This window comes from Portunus trituberculatus, chromosome 40 (genome assembly GCF_017591435.1).
Source record: "Portunus trituberculatus isolate SZX2019 chromosome 40, ASM1759143v1, whole genome shotgun sequence".
Taxonomy (NCBI): Eukaryota; Metazoa; Arthropoda; class Malacostraca; order Decapoda; family Portunidae; genus Portunus; species Portunus trituberculatus.
The window spans coordinates 1,935,001-1,960,553 of NC_059294.1; the positions used below are offsets into that span (position 1 = coordinate 1,935,001).

At 40.2% G+C, this 25,553-nt stretch overlaps 1 protein-coding gene across 6 annotated transcripts in view; it reads left to right on the plus strand.

The window, feature by feature from the left end:
• Window positions 1-25,553, plus strand: part of LOC123516145 (phospholipid-transporting ATPase ABCA1-like) — a 31,056-nt gene that overhangs the window by 448 nt on the left and 5,055 nt on the right. Inside the window, exons 2-29 of one of the 6 annotated variants that reach the window (XM_045275279.1) lie at window positions 2,639-2,784; window positions 3,473-3,616; window positions 3,742-3,838; window positions 6,225-6,418; window positions 6,756-6,957; window positions 7,092-7,313; window positions 9,050-9,177; window positions 9,673-9,831; window positions 10,257-10,515; window positions 10,817-10,990; window positions 11,405-11,586; window positions 11,674-11,804; window positions 11,910-12,046; window positions 12,999-13,153; window positions 13,241-13,396; window positions 13,515-13,725; window positions 13,843-14,089; window positions 14,389-14,552; window positions 14,705-14,814; window positions 15,009-15,200; window positions 16,683-16,769; window positions 17,413-17,592; window positions 20,429-20,560; window positions 21,931-22,081; window positions 23,453-23,578; window positions 23,894-24,012; window positions 24,392-24,521; window positions 25,171-25,333. In XM_045275279.1, the coding sequence (XP_045131214.1) occupies window positions 3,793-3,838; window positions 6,225-6,418; window positions 6,756-6,957; window positions 7,092-7,313; window positions 9,050-9,177; window positions 9,673-9,831; window positions 10,257-10,515; window positions 10,817-10,990; window positions 11,405-11,586; window positions 11,674-11,804; window positions 11,910-12,046; window positions 12,999-13,153; window positions 13,241-13,396; window positions 13,515-13,725; window positions 13,843-14,089; window positions 14,389-14,552; window positions 14,705-14,814; window positions 15,009-15,200; window positions 16,683-16,769; window positions 17,413-17,592; window positions 20,429-20,560; window positions 21,931-22,081; window positions 23,453-23,578; window positions 23,894-24,012; window positions 24,392-24,521; window positions 25,171-25,333 (4,157 nt within the window). In that variant the 5' untranslated portion in view covers window positions 2,639-2,784; window positions 3,473-3,616; window positions 3,742-3,792. Of the gene's footprint in view, window positions 1-1,463; window positions 2,785-3,472; window positions 3,619-3,741; window positions 3,839-6,224; window positions 6,419-6,755; window positions 6,958-7,091; window positions 7,314-9,049; window positions 9,178-9,672; window positions 9,832-10,256; window positions 10,516-10,816; window positions 10,991-11,404; window positions 11,587-11,673; window positions 11,805-11,909; window positions 12,047-12,998; window positions 13,154-13,240; window positions 13,397-13,514; window positions 13,726-13,842; window positions 14,090-14,388; window positions 14,553-14,704; window positions 14,815-15,008; window positions 15,201-16,682; window positions 16,770-17,412; window positions 17,593-20,428; window positions 20,561-21,930; window positions 22,082-23,452; window positions 23,579-23,893; window positions 24,013-24,391; window positions 24,522-25,170; window positions 25,334-25,553 lie in introns of those variants that run through there. The other 5 variants (XM_045275280.1, XM_045275282.1, XM_045275285.1 and 2 more) reach the window with 5 other exon arrangements.

Below are 25,553 nucleotides of genomic sequence, written 5' to 3' on the forward strand. Positions count from 1 at the left end.
GATAGATAGATAGATAGATAGATAGATAGATAGATAGATAGATAGATAGATAGATAGATAGATAGATAGATAGATAGATAGATAGATAGATATATATATATATATATATATATATATATATATATATATATATATATAGAGAGAGAGAGAGAGAGAGAGAGAGAGAGAGAGAGAGAGAGAGAGAGAGAGAGAGAGAGAGAGAGAGAGAGAGAGAGAGAGAGATTCTGTCAGAATCACAAGACACATGGGAAGAGCAGGATGACGAAGCGTTTGGAATGAACAGTTGATAATACATCTGATCAGTTCAGTTACGAGAATTCATTCATTGTCTTGTGATTAGATGACACCACACAAAGCTGATGTGATTTCCTGCCTAAGATAAGGCACCATACTAGTGCACGTAGAGTCTCTCAATGTACATGTACTTACAATAAGCATCTTACAAACTATTTAGAAGCTACGAAAACTTTTTTTGCTTTACTCTACGATTTCCTTTAGCGCAAACTCACTAAACATGTTGTACGTACATCCAGAAGTAAAACGTGCTTAGTTTTTACGTAACTCATTATTTATATCTTCAAACTCCAAAGTGTGACTATGTGTGTGACTCTTATCCATCCAGACTTGAACACAACAAATTACATCATATCAGGCTGCCCAAACAAAATCCAAAACACCAGCCATAATGTTTCATTATGCATCATATACAACACGGCCACGCATATTGTGAGCCGAATTGATCATGCTTCAGTCAGTTTCTGGCTCTGCTATTATGTGATAACTATGTGAAAATGAACCCAAATGAACACAAAATAATATAACTTATAATATCAAGAAAATTTAGACCGTTTCTTTATTTTTTAGGTTTTTTTAATGATATATCTTGCGTTGCTTAACCCTCCTTCATGATGATCCCCTATCTCTGCACCAAATAATCTTGAGGTAGGAATAACTAATATCCCCGTTTGCCTTGCCGTACTCAGTGCTGTTGTGTCTAGAACGGATAATTGTTGTTGTTGTTGTTGTTGTTGTTGTTGTTGTTGTTGTTGTTGTTGTTGTTGCTATCGTTGTTAATGCTGTTGTTGTTGTTGTTGCTGCTACTCCTGTTGTTGCTGCTGCTGTTGTTGTTACTGTTGTTGTTATTGTTGTTGTTGTTGTTGTTGTTGTTGTTGCTGTTGTTTTTGTTGTTGTTGCTGTCGTCGTCTTTGTTTATTTTTTACAATTTCCCACAAAATTTTTCGTTTTTTTATTTCATCTTATGTTAATTTATAAAATGCTACCATATCAGAAAATTAAATAAAATAACAAAAACACTTCATAACAGGAAAATCAAAGAAAACAGAAGAATAGAATTGAATGAAAAAAAATAAAAGAAGAGAATAAGACAAAAGAGAGGAAATGAAACAGAATATCTTAAGATTAAGGAAAAATGAGAAAACAGAATTATATGAAATAAAATAAAATAGAAAAGAATATGGAAAAGAAGAGAAAAAAACAACAACTAACAATAGCATAACAAAAAACAGAAAAGAATAGAAAAACAAATAGGCGTGAATGTTTCCTTTCTCATATTTGATACCAGAAGAGGAATAGTTTAACACCATCTCATCTTGTTTCCATTATCTAGAACAGTGGTCTCGAAGGAAAACATGACGTGATTTTGACGAATTGTACTTTATTACGATAATACCAATTACAGAGAAGAGTTACTCTCAACACAATGCATTATTCTTTGGAAAATTCTTTTCAATAACGTGTTGTCTTTATTGACTGACGCTATCTGCCAGTGACGGGTGGTGCGAAGCCACGTAATCGTGAGTACCCATTGCCTTCGATAAGAGGCAACTCAATATCAACACGTCACCAGCAATATTAGGTATCACAAAGTCTAGAGGATCTTGGTGTTTACATTATTATATAATATATAGTAATGCAGACTCCATTGACTATATTATAGTCACTGGCATTAATTAGTCGACCAAAGAAATAACTGGTGAGATTATTTTACGTAAAACTAAAATAATAAAGGGCCATTTTTACGTGATCTGCCAATTTCTTATAGAGAGCCGTACCAGTGTCAATTTCACATAGGCAAGGGTTAATTATCTTTCCATGGGAATTAAACACCTGCACTTAGATTGCGATTCCTGAGAAAATGATGCTCCTTGTGCAAGCGAGGCAGGAAGGTTGTCCTCTGAAGACGTAACACGTATATTTTATATTTATTCAATGGTCTTGTTTATTCATAGGCACAACCCCATAGGGGCGACAGCCCTGGCGTGCATTCAACTCAACAGGATATATGCGGGCGATGCTGTCAGTTACGAGTTAGGACTAGATACTATACATCATTAAGAGGCTTACACGTATGGCGTCGTATAAAGCCAGAAGAATGGAAATGGTAATGGCGTATAACATTGTGTAAATAAAAGAAATAAAAAATGGAAACGGCATATCATTAACTTCTCACACTTCATAATCGTATCTACTGTGAATCTTGGTTGGTAGTATGGGGCAGCGTCTCAAGCAGCTGCATGAGGAGACTCGTTCTATGATGACGGTGGACTGGTTTGACATCAAGCACAAACTTAACCAATACACGAAAACGTTTTACTGATCACATTCTTTTTTTCTTCAGTACAATTGTGACTGCGGAGATAAGTGACAGTGATAAGGAGAGGTAGGGATAACAGTGAACGGTCTGTCTCACTCATTCAGAGAGCACCGTTCCCAGCGGCCAGGGTTCAGCAGTCCCTGCTTTCCTAAAGTGTGCTCATCACAGAGGTAAGCGTCGGCTGTTTTCTTTGTATCAGTAGTATTAATTTTTCCTTTCTTTTTACGCTTTTCTTATTGTTGCTGCTATTGCTGTTTATCTATTACTTGTTTATTTACTTTAGCATGAAAATACTTAAAATTTTTCTCTTTCAAATATACATTTCAAAATAGGAAAAGTTTATGCAATAATTTTTCAGTTTCAGATGAACGCAGCAAAACATGATGGATATCGTCCATTATAAACACATGATTACTCACAAGGCAGTTCTATACGGACCCAGTGTATTTAGAGTGTCATTCTTATTTTCTTACTTATTTTTTTTTTGTTTTGACGTAAAGGAAGCTAGCCAGGTGACAATATTATTTTCCAGTTTGCCAAATAAAAAAAAAGTTGTTTCTACTACTGCTGCTGTTGCTGCTGCTACTACTACTACCACTACCACTACTACTACTACAACTACTACAACTACTACTACTACTACTACTACTACTACTACTATTACTACTACTATTACTACTCCTCCTCCTCCTCCTCCTCCTCCTCCTCCTCCTCCTACTACTACTACTACTACTACTACTACTACTACTACTACTACTACTACTTTTACTACTTCTGCTACCAACAACAACAACAACAACAACAACAAAATCAGGTGCAAAGTTCCCAAGTGTCAATCAGTACGTAATTCCTTTGAAGGTCGCCGATACCTGATAGGGTTCCGGAGAGGAGAGAAGAGCCGCCCACCTATCATCGGTAGACACACCTCCGTAGAATTCCCGGAGGCATTACAAAGAGATGCACAAAGACTGGGCAGGAATCTCAGTGGACGCAGAGGCAAAGGTGTCAGTGAACGTTGGAAATTCTTGTTGGTATAGTAGTGTGTCCTGTAGGAAAAGTCATTGATGATAGCGCAGGAACATGGCAGTGAAAAAAAAAAAAAATCTTATACATATCTTCTTACGCAGTGCAAGACGAGTGTTGGAATAACGCAGTATTAAGGATAAGGAAGGATCTCGATGAACCAGAGCGACAGCATGGACTCAACCACCGGAACAGGTACAGGTAAGAGAGAGAGAGAGAGAGAGAGAGAGAGAGAGAGAGAGAGAGAGAGAGAGAGAGAGAGAGAGAGAGAGAGAGAGAGAGAGAGAGAGAGAGAGAGAGAGAGAGAGAGAGACCAGTTCATTGATACTGACTAATGTGTTGAGAATAATTCGTTATGTCTGAAATCAAAGGGAATAAACTTAGAAGCGGAATGATTTCACAAAATATCGGTGGCATTTTCATAAAGCATGGACAATAAACGTGTTGTCTTTCATTCAGTGTTCCCGCTGCTATCAAGTTTATTGTTGGTGTTATTTCTCTAATTACAATGCCTCTCCTGGGTATTAACGGCACCCCTTTCCTAATCTCCCCCGCCTCTCTCTCTCTCTCTCTCTCTCTCTCTCTCTCTCTCTCTCTCCATCCCATTTTAAATCATTGGTCTTGAGTAATTTTTTGACGATGCACTAAAATCGACATGTCTGTAACTGACACAAAGGAAGCGGGAGACCTGATGCGATGCATACAATGAATAAATAAAATCAGTTCAGCAATCAATACGAGAATATTTCAATAACGTGTATGAAACTAATCAAATAAAGTGATACTCAAATACAACAAAGGAAACGCAATGGATCTCTCAACATTCCCTCGACATCGTGTTCCTGAAGGTTAGGTCACTCACACCCCACAGTTACCTTCACATGCCTGTTTTTCATAATGGATGGATGGGATTTTCACTGTCATTTTCACACCAGAACACTTTCGGTTTATACCATAGAAGTGGAGCCTCCATGACGATGAGAAGCGCGGAGTCTGTTTACAACCAGGCGAGCATGAAATAACAGCAGGGTAACTGAATCCGCCTCACTAGCAGTAATTCTCCTCGTGACCACTTTCTGAATAACCACGTTTGACATCTAAAATAACAACGGTAGTGGACACATCACGAGCACTACAGCAGAGAGCAGCTTTGAAAATTAGGATAAAGGGACACTAACACCATCCATGATAAAAGAAAATAATGCTGCTCTAATGTTAATAGATACCCTAATTTCTTACAACGTCAAGGGAAACAGAAAGATGGCATGTTTTTTTTGTTCACCTAATCTAATTCCCACACTCTCATTCTGTCGCCGTACATCAGTAAATACTCCTCCACCACCTTCAGTTGTCAAAGGAGTACCTAGAAAACGCTACGCGTATAGTTAATTTTCATTTCTACCTTGAAACAATTAATACCAGGAATATACGTACAATTTAAGTACCAAGGAATGTACAATACCTACATGTGGTGTCAATCATTCAATTCAGTCTACTGTCGCGATACTTTTTTTTTTTTTCTTGAGGGGGGGTGAAGTCAAATATTTTTGTAATATGAAAAGGTATTACAAAAGGTGAGGAGGTGATCTGATAAGGTTTAGGTGACTAGCGACCTCAACCAAAGCTGAATTATTATATATTTGTTATTCGATCTCCTATACTTATTCTTTTCATCCATTAGACTTGTTTATTTATTCATTTATTTTCTTATTCTTTACATTCTTCATCTTCTTCCTGCTAAACCAAAGGTATTATTCTTGTTAGTTTTATGGAGTGAGTTATGACATCCGATATGAAAAGAATGTTATCACAATAACCGATAGGGTTACGTAGATCTGTGACGTAAGTTAGCGACAATGTATCCCTGGTAGGGCGACTCCATCTGTATTTTTCTCTGTATCCCATTAACTGAAACTTTCATTATGATTTATTGCTGATCTTAGCAGTATGTATCTATATGTTGCTCTGTTTATTCAAATCATTCATGTTCAGTTTAGCATATTACTTCATATGGACTTAATAAATCTTACTCTTTTGTAATATGTGTTGAAATCACGTGGTTTAATCATTTAGATATTCATGACTGATAGGTTAATCAGGTGGTGTGCAGCCTAATTCTAGCTTTGTGAAATGCTAATGCATGTACGATCATTGTTCCAAATACAGGCCTTAGAACTCATTATCATTAGTTTCTTGCGTATATGAGACACTTAGTGTACCTTTCAAATGGTATTTATAATCTAATTTCCCTATAACCACATTTTTCAAACAGTTAGATCATTGCTGCAAATGGTGGCATGCAATTTAGATTTAAAAGTCTCTAAGTACTAGGCAGGCTATTGATAGAAATACATGTCTATCTTAGTCCATCGATCCGTCACCAAGTGGCCAGAGGTAAGATGTCACAGACATTAGATTCCTGTAATGAATATGGCCAAAGATGCCGAGTGCAGAATGGAACTTGTATACAGTCTAGCAACAAACAGGCTACATTATGGACTTCATAATACATAGTGCTTGCATATGCAGGCACCATGCACATATCGCTTAAATTGTGCGAAAACATTGACTTTCACTTCTCTTGTAGCGACGGGTAGCAACAAACGGCGAAAAAGCTTCTGGCGAAAGCTTTTGTTACTGATGTGGAAGAACCTCCTGCTGCGTCGAAGACACTGGCTGCTCACGGCCTTTGAAATCTTGCTGCCCACGCTGCTCTTCACCCTACTGGTAACCATCAGGGTTCTGCCGGACAGCAGTTTCATCCCTCACTTTGTCGACCACGTGAGTTTTTATTTTTCATATTTCGTTTAAAAATATCTGTTTAGTTTTCGCCGTTTTGATACCATTGTTTTCATTCTTTTCTAAGTAAAATTACAATGGTACTTTTTTATTCCTATTGTTTTAATGGCTAAGCGAACTATATAACTATTTTGCAAAGACACCACGCAATCAATTCCGTAAAGGAAACAATATACACTAGGAGGGAAATAATAATAATAAACCAAACCGTTTCAAAATCAACCAATAAGAAACGATGGAGTGAAGATGCAATCTATCTTTTGGAGAAGCAAGATGGAAAGGAAAAGCGTCTCCCTGTCACGTTCCATTTGTTTTACAGAACTCAACTTTCGATGTAACAAGCGAGCGAGAACTGAGAGAAATATTTTGTAATGAATATGGAGTCATGGTAGGGGGCAAGTGTAGTTCCCCTTGGATTGAAAAACTACCAGCACAAAGAAAGATATTTTATGGACCTCACAATAATTTCACCGCCGGAGTCGCCAACTACTTGGCTGACAGCCTCGGAATTACACGTAAAGGTAAGTTACTTGGCATGCTTACGCAAAGTATCAATTAATCTGTCAAAAACTATTTACGTAAGTACTTAATTTTTCATTTATACACGTTTTTCTCGCCAAGTGTCATTTTAGACATTCCTTTTGTCTCTGTGCAGTGCTTTCCCCTGTGTCATCCAATGAGGATATGGACGTGATGGTGGACAAGTCTTATTTTGAGGCCGACAATGCACTGCCAACCTTTTATGTGGGACTCTACTTCAATGATCTGCAGGACGACCAACCCCCTGAGAAATTAGATTACTTCTTACGACTTAGTGGGTACTGGTTCACTGAACTGATCTACCCTTTCCTACAGATCCCGGGGCCGAGGAACTTCAGTAAGTACCTATCAGGAACCGAGCTTTTAAATAGTTGGGACTCTCACAAACTACAGAGGTGATTGATCGGATTCTTATAGGTGTTTCTTTCATTGATGGTACAAAGTTTTTGCCATACTATCACTGAACCTTAATAAGTTCTTCACTTACTGTTTTCTTCTTTTTCTTCTTTTTTCTTATCGACCATACAAGATTACTGCCATACTATCACTAAGGTATGCAAATGACGCACCTTTGAATATACTAATAACATCCCTTGCATCCCATTTTCTCACTGACGAATAAGTAAAATATGTTTAAAGCACGCTAATAACTTCTTCTACTGCTTGTTTTTGTTATTTTTTTCATGGATGGCACAAAATTATTTTCATACTACCAATGAAGAAGTAAAATACCCTTGAATACACTAATAACTTCTACTGCAACCTATTAAACTAAAGAACACACCAGTAGAAAGTAAGACGGAGAGGTGCGGGCACTTCTTACTTTAGCCTTGGAATAAGTCCGAATTACTCTTTGCTAAACGTGATTCTTATTTTTTGTAATATTGATTCTCTTCCTAAATTTGAGTATGCATGCTCATAGTTTCCCTGTAAAATGACAGTTATGTGATCCTTTCTATGGTTCTTATGGCTCTGACTATACTGAAATAGGCTTCCTTAAAGTAATGAAACGTTATCCCACTATTTAGTATGCAAATATTGTGGAAATATGTCTTTGAAAATGCCAACAATCTCTCTCTCTCTCTCTCTCTCTCTCTCTCTCTGCTTTTTAATCATCGCGCACAACGTAAAGGTGCCATTCCACCGGTGTGCAGCACAGTGCGGCACTGTGCTGCACACTGTACAGAACAAATGTATGTGCCGGTGGAAACGGACAAGCGAACAGCAACAAATTGTACTCGAACATTTGAGAAAAGTGCGCGCACAGCTGCGAACATGCGTGCGCGTACTCAACTTTTCAGTGTACACGCTCTATCATACAGGATTACTTTGTGTGCGCACTCAATCTTGCTACCGCTACAGGAGGGAAAACATCGGTGTGTTCGCGCACAATGGAGTGGACAAATGACAAAATCATACAGTTTATTCAGGCCATTGAAACGCGCCCACTGCTCTGGGACACTTCAAACATGGATTATAAAAACAAGAACAAAAAACATGATGCAACTAAGGAATTGGGTGAAGAATTTAATTGTGATTCAACTGAAGTCATGCGGAAATGGAAGATCATTCTTGCTCAGTTCCGCAGAGAGCGCAAGAAAATTGCAGATTAAGGCTTTGCTCTTCTTTTCTTTTTTAGCAAACTGCATACCACAACACAGGCTGCACCACAAAGCACTACCTCTTCCTGTCCGTCCATATTACTAACTAACTAAATCACTGAGGGCAAACTGTGCTTAACTTTTGTATGCGCACAGTTCAGCACAAGTGCTGCAATGTTCGCGTACAAAAGTTGTGTACATTTAGTCGGTGGACACATGGTCAACAAGGGGTGTTCTTTTGTATGTGCACAGCAAAAGTTCTGCACAAAAAGTGCGTAACAATTTGTGCAGAACACGGTTTTGGTGGAATGGCACCTTTAGATTTTCAATTTGTGTCACTCTTTCTAGTAATTTTTCCTTCATTTATTGTCACTTTCTACATAACTTCTTAATTATCGTCACTCTATGTAGGCATATGAATTATTTTAACTTTTCCAGATTTTTTTTTTTCAATTATTGCCAATCATTCTAGGCCTCTTTGGCGACACACACGGAGGTTACAACATGAATGGATTCACTCTCATACAGAGCATAGTGGACCGATATTACGTATCCCTTATGGCTGGTGACAACGACACGGACTACAACACGCAATATGAGGTAGGTGAGGTGTTGCCCTGTGAGTGCTTGTGATCTAGCGAATGGTGTGTGTGTGTGTGTGTGTGTGTGTGTGTGTGTGTGTGTGTGTGTGTGTTTGGAAATAGGTGTGGACTGATAAGCGAGACGTTGTTTACGTTAAAGAACAGTTAAATAAAAAAAGACGCTCAAGTGATCATGATTATCTTTGTTGTTTATATTTACTTATCTATTTACTGACTTATTGTAACGTCAGTATTAGAGTACATTAGTCACATAACGTATACTTACCTATGCTGTTGTTGTTGTTGTTTATGTTGTTTGTTGTTGCTGTTTTCTTTGTGTCCTCGTTCTTACTGTGAATACTGCTCTCACTATCAGTTGCAGTTCATACGTTCTTTGTTTGTTCGTTTGTTTGTTTTTACAAGACAAACCATTCATGTTTGCCTTTACATTCATTCTTTCACTTTGTTTTAACACTTTGTATTTTTAACACTTCGTCACCGATTTTTCACACAGATAGAGACGCAGATGTACCCGTATCCTCCCTACGTGCAGGACAACGGCATGAGCCAGTTTTATGGGTCTTCACTGCCCCTGTTTGTCGTGCTGTCCCTGGTCCTGCTGTCTCCTTCCCTCATCAAGAGTGTAGTGTATGAGAAGGAGACGGGCGTCAGGGTACGTGAAAACCAAGGTGTGTGTGTTTCCATCAAGGAAACACACACAAATGGACAAATGGCATTTTGACCCATCTGTGGGTAGTAAAAATATAAAATTAGACTGAGGGGGACAGGCCGCCAGAGTAGTTAATTAATTCTTTTTTTTATGAATAATATTCTCCTCTCAAGTTCAGAGTCATGCCTTTACAAAAATGTGCCTGTCGCAGTAATAAGTAAAGCAAGCCAGTGCAAACGTCGAACGAAACTGACAACTGGATATAATTTCAATCAAACAGATCTTTTCATTTTTTTTTTCTCCTTTTGATCAGTAGTTTAGGATGAGTTTTAGCAATGCATGCACGCGGTATCTATGAAAGAATTACAGGCTTCCTTGAATAATGATGAATTGTTTGTTTCATGTTTTTCTTCCCCCCTTCCCCTCAGGAGCTGATCCGTCTGATGGGCCTGAGTGGGTGGCTGGTGTGGTTCGGCTGGTTCTTGCACTCCTTCGTCATCATCCTGTTGGTGTCCTCCATCATGACTTTCTTCCTCAAGGTGGAACTCATGCCTGCCACCGATGCTTCTGGATACCTACCTGCCATCCTAGCCTACAGTGACCCTTTCTTTGTCTGGGTTCTCTTTGTCCTTTACGGCATATGCTCCATCTCCTTTTGCTTTGTTATTTCTACATTCTTTAGCAAGCGTGAGTTGTCACAGTATCTTTTTTTTTTCACTACTGTAGTTCATGATAGATTTAGATTAGCTATTATGAACCTGGGCTATTGACTGGAAAAAAAGAAGCTTATGAGTGGAATCAGTAGTCTCTTCCATGGCTGATACGGTTGTACATATTATTGCATCTGATATTTCTTCTTGGTGTATTTTTCAGCATCAAAAACTTCTTCCATTCTTCGCTGATGGTGAATACTCAATTGCTTCAGCTTTTTTTTTTATCTGGTCCTTTTTGTACGAATCCATAATTGTTATTTTCTCTCCCGCCATAGCGACCATGGCCACCACCATAGGCATCTTGATCTGGCTATGCTCCTACTTCATCCCGAGTACTCTCATGTATGACTACAATAACCTCAGCCAGACCGCGAAGCTCCTCTCCTGCCTCCTACCCAACATGGCCATCACGTGGGCTTTCAAAGTGATGGCCATGTTTGAAGGAAGAAGTAAGACTGTGGGAGGGAAGAAGGATAATGGCTGTATTAAGGTCAAGTAACTAGGATTTCAATATTTTTTTCGCTTTTTTTTTGTTGTTTTTTGTTCACTTAGGTAGCAACAAGGCTATGGTGAAATGTCACCATTCTGAGACCTTTCGCTATGAACCATTTATCCTCTTCTCATCACCGACTTCTCTCTCTCTCTCTCTCTCTCTCTCTCTCTCTCTCTCTCTCTCTCTCTCTCTCTCTCTCTCTCTCTCTCTCTCTCTCAGACAAGGTGAAATAACAAGTAGGTTAAATTACGAGTTGTTAACATGCGACTGGCACATATGGTGATGCGTTGCTCTACCGGGTGTTCAGTATTCACTACGAGTAGGATGAACAGGAATTCCTACAAATATTCTAACTGATGATTTCGTTCAGCGCTGGGCATCCAATGGCATAACGTCTGGGAAACAGGCAACCCACGAGATGAACTGACGCCCGCCGCAATCCTGCTGATGATGGTCCTTGACACCTTCCTGTTCTTGTTTCTGGTGTGGTACGTGGACCAGATCAGCCCAGGGAAATACGGTGTTCCGCTGCCCTTCTACTTCCCTTTCCAGGTGAGTTCCTTCGCTCAGCGGCGGCAGCGTGCAGCACCCGAGACACGCACAAAAGACGTGGCCACTGACAGTCTCTTGCACCTTCAGAGGAGTTACTGGTGTGGCACGCAGCCTGAGAGCGTGACGAGCAGCACTTCAGACAGCGACGACCCGACAAGCCACTACTTCGAAGAGGAGCCCGAGGGACTGAGGCCTGGCATTGTGATCCGGAACCTGCGGTGAGAGAGAGAGAGAGAGAGAGAGAGAGAGAGAGAGAGAGAGAGAGAGAGAGAGAGAGAGGTGAGGTTGGTGGAGCAAAGGATATCCGCATCTTTTCACCACAGGAAGGAGTTTCGGACACTGGGAGGAAAAGTGAAGGTGGCGGTGGAGGACGTGTCCATGACATGTTATGAGGGCCAGTGCACTGTGCTGCTGGGCCACAATGGCGCTGGGAAGACCACCACCATGTCTATCCTGACAGGTCGGTATCGGCGAGAGAAACAGAGATTGGACAGGGAAAGAATGCGTGAAAATTGGAAGGATGTCAGAATAGCTTAAGTCTGACATTAATATCCCTTGAAATTAATTGATCGTGAGTTAAGATGGCAAGGTACAAGTATTGTAGATGTTAAGAGAGAGAGAGAGAGAGAGAGAGAGAGAGAGAGAGAGAGAGAGAGAGAGAGAGAGAGAGAGAGAGAGAGAGAGAGAGAGAGAGAGAGAGAGAGACGGAGTGTTTTTTACTGACGCTTTTATACATACATAGACAGATGAATAGACTCAGGAATGCAGGCAACTGATTGCAAGCACCAGTAACTGAATGACTTACAATAGTGAGAGAATATTCATGTAGTACTGTGTCCCTTATCACCTACACATCAACTATATCAATCCTTATCATTTATATTATCAGTGATGCATTTGTTCACATTTTTGTTCAAAGCCCCTTCAATGCATATGGTTGCTATGTTTTGAGTTTCTTCACTGTGTTTTTATGGTCAATATGTGCATGTTGAAGCACCTGTATCATGTGTCTTTACTATGATTAGAATAACATGATTGACGGCTCAGGCTCAGACAAAGACAATGTTATGATTTGTAACAAGCCAGTGGGAAAGATTTTTAGCTGGAGCATTTTGGAAATCTTGTTTGCTTTAAGACAAGAGTCCTATATGAATTGTGAAAGTAATGTTTTTTTTTTACTTTTGCATGATAACAAATAAAGCAGTGGCTTATTCACCATCCAAGTATTGCATGGGAAAAAATACCACTAAGAGTGTTTTTTTGCATTAATGACTGACATTAAATACACAGCAGGTACAATATTCATAAAAAAAATATATATATGTGATTGACGGTTGCACGGATTCTGTGTTCCGGACAATGGCATGTTCAGGTCAGGGATGATGTGAGAACGTGACCGCCACTCTTTGCAGGGGTTTATGCGCCCAGCGGCGGCCAAGCGGAGGTCGGCGGCTGGAACATTGCCACACATCTGAGGGAGGCACGCGAGGAGCTGGGACTATGTCCGCAACATAACATGCTGTTCGTTGACCTCACTGTGCTGCAACACCTGCTTTTCTTTGGTCGGGTGAGTAGAGCGGGGCTGCGTAGCGGGGAGATCTGAGGGCAGAGCACTTCCCCTTTGCCAAGTAACTCACCTTGTGTCCTTCCACAGCTGAAAGGGTTGACGACCAAGGCGGCGGAGGAGGAGGCCGTGGAGCTGCTGGGGCGCCTGGATCTGCTCGACAAGAAGAACATGTTCGGCAACCAGCTGTCGGGCGGTATGAAGAGGAAGCTTTCCCTCGCCATCTCCCTCATCGGTGGCTCTAAGGCAAGGAGGAGAGAGAGAGAGAGAGTGAGAGAGAGAGAGAGAGAGAGAGAGAGAGAGAGAGAGAGAGAGAGAGAGAGAGAGAGAGAGAGAAAGCAAAGTAACAAGTCTTGGTGGGCAGGTGGTGATCCTGGACGAGCCTAGCAGTGGCCTGGACCCTGAATCGCGGCGGTGGGTGTGGGACGTGGTGCAGGGTGAGCGAGGCCGCCGCACCATTCTGGTCACCACGCACCACATGGAGGAGGCGGATGTGCTGGGAGATCGTGTGGCCATCATGGCCTCCGGCAAGGTGGTCTGCGCGGGTTCCACGTTTTTCCTCAAAAATAAGTTTGGTAAGAAAGTCACAGAGCGCTAATTTGTTTTTTCAAGTGTACTGTTAATTTACATGAACTGTCACTGGATATTCTGTTACATTTTTTTATGCAATGATGGGCTGTCTTTCTCCTCAGGTGACGGATACACCCTCAACCTGGTTGTGTCGCAGAGCTGTGACGCACGGAAGCTGATGGAGACTTGCAGGAAGGAAATGCCATCCATCAAGCTGCTACGGGGACAGGGCGGGGAGTACACCGCCATCCTCCCACAGGACACTGCAAAATTCGCTCCCTTGCTGGAGAGTCTGAGCCGCCAGAAGCAGGAGCTACAGTTGCGGCACATTGGTCTTTCTCTTACTAGCATGGAGAAAGTGTTCCTTAGGTATGCCAACCTCGAGCAATATGAACTGCTCAACACGCTTCAGCCTATCACGAGTATCTACTATGTGTGAAGGACCATTATTACAAAGTTTGTTGTAAAGAGAAACAGTTCGCTGTAGTTGTATGTCTCTTCTCGCGTTATGAGGATTATATGTTATATCAGTTGAACATTATATGATATAACCTTTCGTCTCTGTTCTCTTTCCAACATGACGCATACAGTTATTGGTAACTTTCCTAATGACCTTGTCCTTAGCATCATTGTCAGTTTCAATTTGAATTTCTTTTTTATTATTTTAGGGTTGGAGAAGTAGCTGCAGGAGAGCCGCCCGTAATGTCGAGACCGCAGTCAGCGATCGGCTTCCAGAACGGAAATTCCTATGAGAGTCTCAATGGATCTACATCGATAGCAAAGGACGTCGTCTTCTACAATAGCCAGCGGCATCTCTTCAGTAGCCAGAATTGTAAGGACGACCAGCAAGTACAGGAGCAATGCCTCTGTAACTCTTTTGCATTAAAAATAAAGTAGATAATTAATGAGTATCAGACACACTGATAACTCAATGTATAATTTTATAAGTCGTCACGCATGTTCAAGTTGTCTCGTTTCTTACAGTGGTGGACGGCAGGCTGGCGGGCACCAGGCTGTTGGCTCAAAGGATCAAGGGTTTTTTAATCAAACGAATCATCTACTTCAAAAGAAAATGGCTCCTTCTTGTTACACAGGTGAGTGGATACTGTTCCAGAATATTAATAGTGAAGTAAAAACATATAGATAAATTAATAATGATAAAACTAATAAGAACAGTAATTAAAATGATAATTTGGATAACGAAACGTTCGAGAAAACTTGATTACTCAACTTAGAGCTTAGAGATGTTTAACTCAATCAATTACCCAGTCCTCCCGCCCCCACCCAGGCTCTACTGCCGGTCTTAGTGACCGTCGCCTGCCTCCTGATGGACGCGAACTTGGCTTCCTCTGCAATGCGTCAGCCACCTCTGGAACTCAACCTCACCATGTTCCCGTACTCGCAGTCCTTCGTGTTGTCTGATCCGAGCCACGATGAGCTCGCCGACGCGTACAAATCGTTCTTCTGGGAACCGTACAAGGTTGGTCCATTTGGTGCACTTGCTCTAATGACTCATTTCTATTTATAGGATCGTATTCTGTACCACTTCTGCACTCGACCTCCACTACATTCATAAGGCTACATCTGGTTGAAGTGACACGGGTTTTATTTATTCACTTTTTTTTTTATATGGTTCTAGTGACAGATTAACAAAATCTGTACATTATTAACAAGAGAAATACTCTTGAAAACCTGGCTAATCATCTTTGTGGCCTCTGAAGATCGTCGTGGTAAGAGAGCATAAAGTTTCTAAATACCAACCAGTGTCGTGCTTCTAAGTTACATGATCTTTTGCGTTTCTAATGATATGAGAGGCACGCAATAAGTTTTATACAATTAATTGATATTATTTACATATATCTGCAACCTCTGCAATCATTATACAACATTCAACAATTACATAGAACAGTCCTTGTGGAGTGCTACAATAAGAGACATTTTCTTAACCCTTTTAGTACCATGACGTGTTTTCATATTTATTCTGTTTACTATTTGGCAATATTATACAGCTTCAGAAATTTATATGGGGATTAGAAAAGTAAAGACTGTGTGCACTAATCTTCTGACTTCCATAAACCCTTCCTAATATAAATAAAATCGTCTAATCGTATACAAAACTCTTTGTAAAAATGCGTCCCAGTACTGAAGAAGTAAAAGATAGGAAGCAACAACGAAAGTAGTAAAGTAAGCTATCTACCTGACTTCAATTTCTTTTCCTCTCATTGTACAAAGATTTTTTTTTCCGTTATTCTACACTATGTTGTGTCATACATCACTCTGTCGAGTCACGAGTCACACGTACATCAGATGGTACAGAATGTTATCACTATAGTCGTTATCAGTTTGTCCCCTTATCAGCAGTGACACTCCGGCTGTCTTTGAGGTAGTTTTATCCAAACTTTTTTTAAGCTTAGGTTTCATCACTGCTAGCATCAGATCGATACCACGTCTTGTCCGCACGTCTTATGGATGTTGAGGAGTACTTGAGATACTCAGATGTTTTCATTTTCTATTATACTAGTTCTAACCTTTAGGTGTTTCCTCTCGATACCTCGGTTATAAAATCTATTTCGACTTTTCCTCTTTTTCTATTCATAATTCAAAGGATTCCCATACACCAAGGTAACGTCTTCTCTCTCCTGACTCCTCCGCTTCTAGTCATTGTTTTGTTTTATTGTTCTAGTCTTTAGGTGTTTCCTCTTAGTCCTTCCGCTTGCAGCATCCGTCAAATTTTTTTTTTTTTCTTTACAATAACCGACACAGATTTCCAAAACTTAAAGTTACGTTTTATCTTTCTTCACTCCTTCACTTTCACTCATTTCGGTTACAGCTACAATCTATATACTTCCTCAGTGTACCTCATTTACAGCATCTATTTCAACTTCTTTATTCAGTAACTGATACAGGTTTCTAAACGTATTATCTTCTTTGGTTCCTCGATATTTATTCATCTCATCTACAGGTAAATTCAACGGACAACATGGACGCCACTCTGCTGGAAGAGGGAGAAAAGGACATCTTCAGGTACCGAGAGAACAACATATGCTCGGTGAGTTCTCAAAAGAGTGCCTCTCATCCCACTGTCACCGGGTTTCCAAAGAATCCGTGGCCAGATATATAACAGTCAGTCAGTCAATCGCTGATGCATGTTAGCTTCTCAGCACCACCATGAATTGTTATCACAGAGAAAAAGATGTTGAGGAAAGATAAGTGACGAGAAAATTTTCATTGTGTCTAAGAATTATCTTATTTATCTATGATTTAACTGGAGTGGTGTTATCGCTAGGAAGGAAAATATATTAAAATGGGAAGGTTTACGGGAATTAAATATAATAGTAAAAAAATAGTAGTAGTAGTAGTAGTAGTACCAACAGCAGCAACAGCAGCAGCAGCAGAGGAGGCGGCGGCGGCGGCGGCGGCGGCGGCGGCGGCAGCAGCAGCAGCAGCAGCAGCAGCAGCAGCAGTAGTAGTAGTAGTAGTAGATACTGTACACAGATATACTGAGCTCATCTAGCTACATTCTCAGCAATCGTCCTTCGTCACATTTCACTTTCATCTGTAATTGCCATGGTCTTCTGTCGGCTTACATATCTTTCTGAGTACTTTCTCACCAATGCCTCCCTCCCTTACTCTTGCTGCCCCCGTACGTGTCACCATGAACTCGTAAATTCCTGTTGGTTCTGTTTTGTTAGGCTGAGTTCCTGGATGGCGAGTCAGGCAAAACAGCAATGCGCATGAGGTACCAGAGCATCCCCTTTCACGCTCCTGGTATCAGCACGTCCATCATCTCCAATGCTCTCCTCCGTTTCGCTACAAACTCCACGAACCACTCCATTACCACCACCAACTACCCTCTTCCTCCAAATAAAGCGGTGAGTGCATGAATTACTAGTTTTAAGATGGATATTACTGGACTATCTAATTTTGTCTGTATTTTATGTTCGTGCTTTATCTACATCCCTTCATTAAGGCAGGTTCACACGTGTCAATTTGTGACTGAAATTTTACGTAGATAGAGTTTCCGACTCAAAATGGATGCCTAGCGACTAGACAAAGCAATCGCAAAACGAGACCAATGTTGGTCTTGTTAGTCAATTTGCGACTTTATTTACGTCGTGACGTCACGGAGTAAGCTTTGAAAATGTGATCTCCAGGTTTAGAGATGTTGGTGAGGGAAAAAGAACACATCTGGGACCCCAGAAATTAATTATACAGTAAAAAAAAAAAAAGCTTGCGCAAATCCTCGCTCGACGAGATAGCTGCCACTCTCCAAGAACTGTTTCCCTCACTGCAGGGTGTTGTTGGAGGTGAGGACTGAAGACTTATCAGGATTTAATTTGATCGCAATTGTGCGCAGTCCTCTTAAGATTAGTGTGTGGTAGACACTCCTTTCTTTCCTTTTACTTAGCCAGGTACGTTTCCACAAGCATTTTCTATTCAGTTGACTCTTCCTGTACGCCAAAAGAAGAGCAACCACCGCTTCAGCATCGTCACTGGAGGAAGACATCTTGGCGGGTAGCTGTTTGTTTACACTCACTTCCCGCCAAGGAGCCAACTAGTCGATACTTTCCAATCGCTACGTGTGATACTTTTCGAGTAGAAGGGATGGGTCGGAAACTCTACCTGCGTAAAATTTCAGTCGCAAATTGGCACATGTGAACCCGCCATTAAGTAAAGTTAAGTAAGCAATCGACATTTTCTCAGTAACCTTTCGCTACATACAAGATTCACAAATACATGTTTTACGATTTCTATAAGGAAGAATGCGTGTGTGTGTGTGTGTGTGTGTGTGTGTGTGTGTGTGTGTGTATATATATATATATATATATATATATATATATATATATATATATATATATATATATATATATATATATATATATATATATCGTTTTTTTTTTTCCGCCACAAGAAACTTTCCATTAAAACAACAATTCGAAATTGACTTAGAGAAACTCTTATAGATCGGAACTCACCTTCAGTCCATGTTCTACCTAATGTATAAAGACAAAATATGACCCAATGAAGGTGCCAGTCCCAGCAAAGTAGTCAAAAAAGGTATTTGCAAAAACTCCAGAAGTGTCTTGAAACCTCAATCCTATCAAAGTAGTTAAAGTCTAAATCTATCTAGATTGTCCATCATAACTCAAAACCTTATGACAAAGTGTAAACTCCGTTCATTTCAATCCAGCATTCAGTTAGTTCCGCAGGTATGTGCTTCCTAGTGATGAGGGCGACACTATAGTAAAGGCCGCGTTCCACACAGCACGATGTGAGGCGACCGCACCATGAAGCAGCATGACTTGCAGGAAAAAACAAATAAATATAATCATCATGTAACATCGTGTAAAAAAGTTCTGGAGTCATGAAACTTCAAGTGACAGTCTAGGGCGTATCGTGGTAGTCGTGTATTTTTCCCAGTTCATCCTGTAGAAATAGTGCATCCCTTATTTTTTCAAGATTTATTATCAAAAAAAAAAAAAAAAAAAAAAAAACGTAACAAACCTATCGTATGTGATTGTCGTGTGGCATTCATTGCATTGTGCAACAATCAAGATAATAGCACGATAGCCAACCGAAAGCCGGGCGATGATGGAACGATAGCATAACAAACCTACCACAACAATAACACGTTGTACCAGGGTGAATCACAATGAGTCTTGGACGATAATAACACGATAAATACGAAAATAAGTCGATAAAGGTTTTGTAGGCCTCCCCTGTGGCCATGAAGCACAGTATAATGTCAAACGTAGCTCTGGTTCCATTGCCTTCCTCCAATTTGTGTACTGTCTACTTAATTGAAGTATAATTCGCTGCAATATTTTGTTGAACATGGCGTGGTCGACCAGCGGTTAATATCTGTAGGAATCAGGGTCATGTTCTTGGAGGTGCAGGAAGAGGTGGGGTTGGAGGGGGAGGGAAAGGTCATGTTGCATGGGATACGATGCTGTGACGTTGGTGGATGCCCCTGTGGAACTGTGACAGCCATGTGTAGGCCCACAATTTATATATGGGTGTGAATTCCAGAAAAAAAAAAAAAAACGGTCGTGTTGCACTCGTGTTTGTCAGACGGTATTCGTGTAAATCGTTCAGACGTCATCTTGTGGTCAACTGTTGTCGTTAAACATCGTATTGTTATTGATGTGTCTTCGAGTAACGTGTCATCTTTATCATGTGGGTCATGTGGCCATCTTGCTAGCGTCGTACTGGAATTATGGAAAATGAGTGATAGCAACATGGTATATTGTTAGATGGTCAGCCTTTGTTAGTTGTAATCCTAGTTAATATCGAATGTTCATCCCACAGCTGCCGTGTGACTGTCTGGCAGCTGTCGTGAGTCGTGGAATTTGTTGGTTATTGTGCAAAAAGTGCGTCATGCTCAATTGTGCGACTTTCACCTCTCATTGTGATGCATGGGAGCCGGGCTTATCGGACAAGTTGCACGGATCGCTCTCTTCTGCCATTCACTGTCTTAAATGTGGTGATATCCCAGCTGCTATGTAAAGCGAATAGCAAATGGAACCATTCTCACTTACCTTTATGTATTTGCAGGCATATGAAGCTTTTCTATTGGCAGCTGCACATTCAGACCTTCTTGTGAGCTTTTTTTTTTTATTGATGAATTTCTTACTAGCACTTTCATTTGTGCTCAGGTACTCAGAATCAAATGCTATGTTAACTGATTCATCTTTTCTTGCTACGCAGATGGAACTGAGCGACAACAACACATCAGGCAGCTCCCTTGTGTATTCCATGATGATGCCACTCGCACTGGCTCTCCTCACCGCCTCCTTCCTGGTTTTTCCCCTTCAGGAGAGAGAGACTAAGGCCAAGCAGGTAACCTAAAAATACCAAAATTCTTTAAAATAATTACACATCAGGCAGCTCCCTTGTGTATTCCATGATGATGCCGCTTGCACTGGCTCTCCTCACCGCCTCCTTCCTGGTTTTCCCCCTTCAGGAGAGAGAGACTAAGGCCAAGCAGGTAACCTAAAAATACCAAAATTCTTTAAAATAATTGAAAAATCAAGTAATTTGCTAAAGATACAGTATAACTCCGACGCCTTAATTTTTTATTTTTTTTCCCAGACCTTCACAAAACCTTTTGTATAAATATAAAGCGATAGTACAAAGTGGCAGAAAATACCACAAACTCTCTATCCCTAACAAGCTTGGAATCTGTGGAAATGCAGGAATTTCAGGTAGCGTGAGACGAAGATGAGTCAATTTTCTGGGAGTAAATCATCAGACGAATGTAAAACATGCTAAATATCTTGTTAGCATCAATTAAAACAAACCTGTATGTATCAGGAAAGCACATTCTGTAATAATAATAACACGATCTAGCGAAAATTTTACACCACGTTGGAAAAAATCACTACCGTACGCGATGGCAGAAAGAAAATTCACTGCTGTGCTTTACATAATTTAACTTAACCTAACCTAACGTAAACCTAACTTAACCTGATAATTTACTTCCTGGAAATTACTCTTCTTCGTCTCACTCCGCCCAAAAAATCCGCATTACCACAGATCCCCAAGTTCCTTGTGGGTAGACAAGACAATTGGTGACATTTTTCTGCCACTTTATACTATTGTATGTATACAAGAAAGAAAATAGTCAGAAAAATAAGTCTCTGGTGTTATAATGGTGTTGTACTGTACTAGTGATGTTATTCTTTTCATCCCTTTATGTGTGTGTGTGTGTGTGTGTGTGTGTGTGTGTGTGTGTGTGTGTGTGTGTGTGTGTGTGTGTGTGTGTGTGTGTGTGTGTGTGTGTGTGTGTGTGTGTGTGTGTGTGTGTGTAATTAACCTCGGTTGCCTACTGGTCACCCACCCAGTCTTCCCCATTACGGAGCGAGCTCAGAGCTCATAGACCGATCTTCGGGTAGGACTGAGACCACAACACACTCCACACACCAGGAAAGCGAGGCCACAACCCCTCGAGTTACATCCCGTACCTATTTATTGCTAGGTGAACAGGGGCCACACATTAAGAGGCTTGCCCATTTGCCTCGCCGCTTACCGGGATTCAAACCCGGCCCTCTCGATTGTGACTCGAGTGTGGTAACCACTACACTACGTGGTGTAGTGTGTGTGTGTGTGTGTGTGTGTGTGTGTGTGTGTGTGTGTGTGTGTGTGTGTGTGTGTGTGTGTGTGTGTGTGTGTCCTAATTTTCAACCTCAACTTGTTTGGTGGTTGTTCAGATTCAGGTGATGACTGGAGCTCCTTTATGGGGCCTGTGGCTGTCTACTTTTATCTGGGACTACCTCACCTACCTTGCATCCTCTCTTGTCATCTTCGCCGCCTTCATGATAGGCGATACGCAGAAATACTTCACAGTGGATGCCGCTCCCGGTAAGTTTTGCAGAATTGCTTACATGGCATTGGTTGTCAATCACAATCAGTCTTTCCATTCAGGCAGCAGTGGTTGATGGTTGTCCTCCTTAGCTACATAAATTAGTCAATATGGTCGCCTTTCTGAGTCAGTGACGATGCTGAAGCGGTGGTTGCTCTTTTGGCGTACCGGAAGAGTCAACAGAAAAGAAAATGCCTTCAGCTAAGTAGAAGGAAAGAAAGAAGTGTCTACCACACATTAATCTTAAGAAGACTATGCACACTTGCGATCAAATTAAATCCTGACAAGTCTTAAATCCTCACCTCCAACAACACCCTGCATTGAGGGAAACAGTTCTTGGAGAGTGGCTGCTGTTTCGTCGAAGGACGATTTGCGCAATTTGTTTTTTTTATTTATTTTTTCATATACTCTATAATTCATATCTGGGGTCCCAGATGTGTTGTTTTTCCCTCACCAACTCTAACATCTTCTCTACATCGACTCAACTCTGTGATGTCACAATGTAATAAAATTGCAAATCGACAGAAGATTGAAGACCAACATGTTTGTCTTGTTTATTTAGTCGCTAGGCACAGATATTCAGTCGGAAACTATACCAACTTGCAATTTTAGTCACAAATTGGCACGTTTGAACCCGCTTATAGTGTTAGTCACTAAATTAACATTCTGTTCAGTCATATTACTGGGGGTTCAGATTATGTAGATTACATGATTGTGGTTCAAAGCAAGCTGAATACGTGTATAATATAACCATGAACTGTAATGCATGCAGTAAACAAAGAAAACTAATGAAATGAGTAATCTGATTAATTAGATAAATGCGTGAATAATAAACCAATCAATGAATAAAAACATATATTAATTAACTATTTGGAATAAAACAAAGTAAATCTTTGAACATACTAAGTAGCGTATTCATGGGAAACTTCCTTGCACAGCATTTTTTTACTTATTTTTTTTTTATTTATACCATATGGGCTTTTCACGGGAATTTCTCGGCTAAAGGGGATACTTTTTTGGGATACTTTCTATCTCAAAGCCCACCCGCTAGGAAACCGTTGCCCCGAGTGAGGAAGCCCAACCTACACTCAGCCCGTGGACAGGATTCGAACCCGTACGCTTGGAAACCCCTCAGACCCCAAAGCACACACGGTTCCAATGTACCACGGCAGCCTCCCAAATTTATGTTTACATACAAGAGATATTACATTTACATGCTTTCCCCTTACTGGATCTCATAAGATACATAATCTCTGAGGCAGTTTCTTCAGCCAGTCCTGTTACTTACACTTTTAGTTAACTCTTCCTGACATCATGGAACCAACACAACCACAATGTAACTTATAATAATTTGTGCTGCTCTGTTACAGCCGCTCTGCTTCTACTGTTGCTTCTGTATGGATGGGGAAGCATCCCTCTGGCCTATGTGTTCAGCTTTTTCTTCCAGACCGCCGCCGCCGGGTTTGCCGTACTGACCCTCATTAGCATCGTGGCAGGTGCGAAAACTATCTATTTTACCGCAAGCTTCATCTTTATCTTAAATGTTGATTATTTTTTTCTTATATATAGTGTAGTTCTGCTATAGATAAGTTACCTTCATGGCTTTATTGTCTGACAGTAAGTTAGTAACCTTTTGTTTGTCATCATGTAAGCCCTGAGTACAGTTTCAGTTTTATTTTGTTTGTTAATTTTTTTTTTTTTTTTTCTTGAAATTAAAATAGTTTACATTTGACTTTGATTTAGCAGAGATTTTTCATTGTGTTCTCTTAAAAAATATTTGTCAGTTCTCAAGCCATGGATGTCTCCTACAGGCATGATCATCACCATCGCTGTCTGGGCCCTTGATCTCTCCAATCAGCCTGATCTGCTCATTCTGAGTGATGCTCTACACTGGATCACCTCTATCCTGCCTGCATACCCAGCCTCCATGGTTAGTGTTCCTTATCCCCTTTTGAGATTTATTTTTTACTTATTACCTGATTTTTGTAAATGTCTGCTTTTGGGTATAATCAAAATGTATTAGCATACTTCTCTCTCTCTCTCATAGCTTTAGAAATATCACCAATTGAGGGTTGATTAATAAAGCATGATTTGATTAGATATTTTGATCCTGAAACAGAGATGGGAATGTCAGGCTGAGAAAGACTATTGCCCATTGGCACAAAAACTTTGTCTCGATTGATTTATCATTCTCCTTCTATGAGTGATGTTACTCTATAATATTTTGAATTACTTTTCCCCCATATAATATGAATTATAATAAAACCAAGAGAAACATTATGATCACCTCACACTCCTTCACCTTCCAGGGTTTCAAGCACATGGTGAACACAAGTGACTTCAATACCCAGTGTGACATGTTCAATAGCACCCTGAAGGAGCAGCTGTGTGACAACCTCTACATATTCCAGCCAAATGCTTCTTTCGTGGCCTGCTGCCGTAAGTATCAAGGACTGAATAAAGAAGTTTAAGATAGTTTCAGCTTCCTCTGATAGTAAGTGAGTCTGTAACATGTTAAGGCTGTTGGAAGTAAGACATTGTCAAATCACAAGAGTGAGTGGTGGCCCAATAGCTACGTAATTCTTCATGGAATGTGAATACCTAGATGAATCATGGTTATCCAACATCATATTAATGCTATACAAATGAGAATTCTTCATTAAGAGTTAACATTGCTTGAATAATACAGATGGATGACAGAACTGTTTTAAAACCTGAAAAATTCACCATACACAAATAACTCTGAAAAGTACTTTGATTTTGCATTTCCTTCAATAACAAGATCAGGTGTACTTTTACTTTCTGCTGTAAGAGTTAACCTAAATACTTAACTTAAAATTCTAAAATCAAACCAGCCGATTTAGTTTTATAGCCACTATTACACTAGCTATACCAAAAAGGTAGATGAGAACTGTTGTTGCTTACAAAAATAACAATCCTGGTTTTGACAAGCACCATATGCTGTGCAAGTATGTAAACTGTCCATTTTAGTACCTGGCTGGTAATGAGTTGGATGAGTGTTGCTATTGACTTTTAGAAAATAGAGGAAAACAATGTATATATCCGCATAACTTTTCTTTATCCACAGCCAAGTGTGCTACCACTGGGATGAGGGTTTGCTTCCAGAAAAGATCTTACTTTGCCTTTGATGAGTATGGGATGTCTCAAGATATGCTCACACTGACCATTAATGGATTCATTTTCTTTATCCTTCTTTTCCTAATTGATTCTGGCTTCTTCACAAAACTCAGGTGAGACCTCTTAGCATTACAGAAACTTTATTTTATTTAATAGATCCATATTCTTCATCTTTCTCTCCAATAATATTACTAAGCCAGAGTTGCTTGCTCACATCCATTCTAATTATTAAGAAGTACTTTTCTTCAAGATGCATTTGATGTGATTTAATCAAATCATCCTCTACCATGTCAAAGGCATACATCACTAATGTACTAATTTATTAAGGATGCA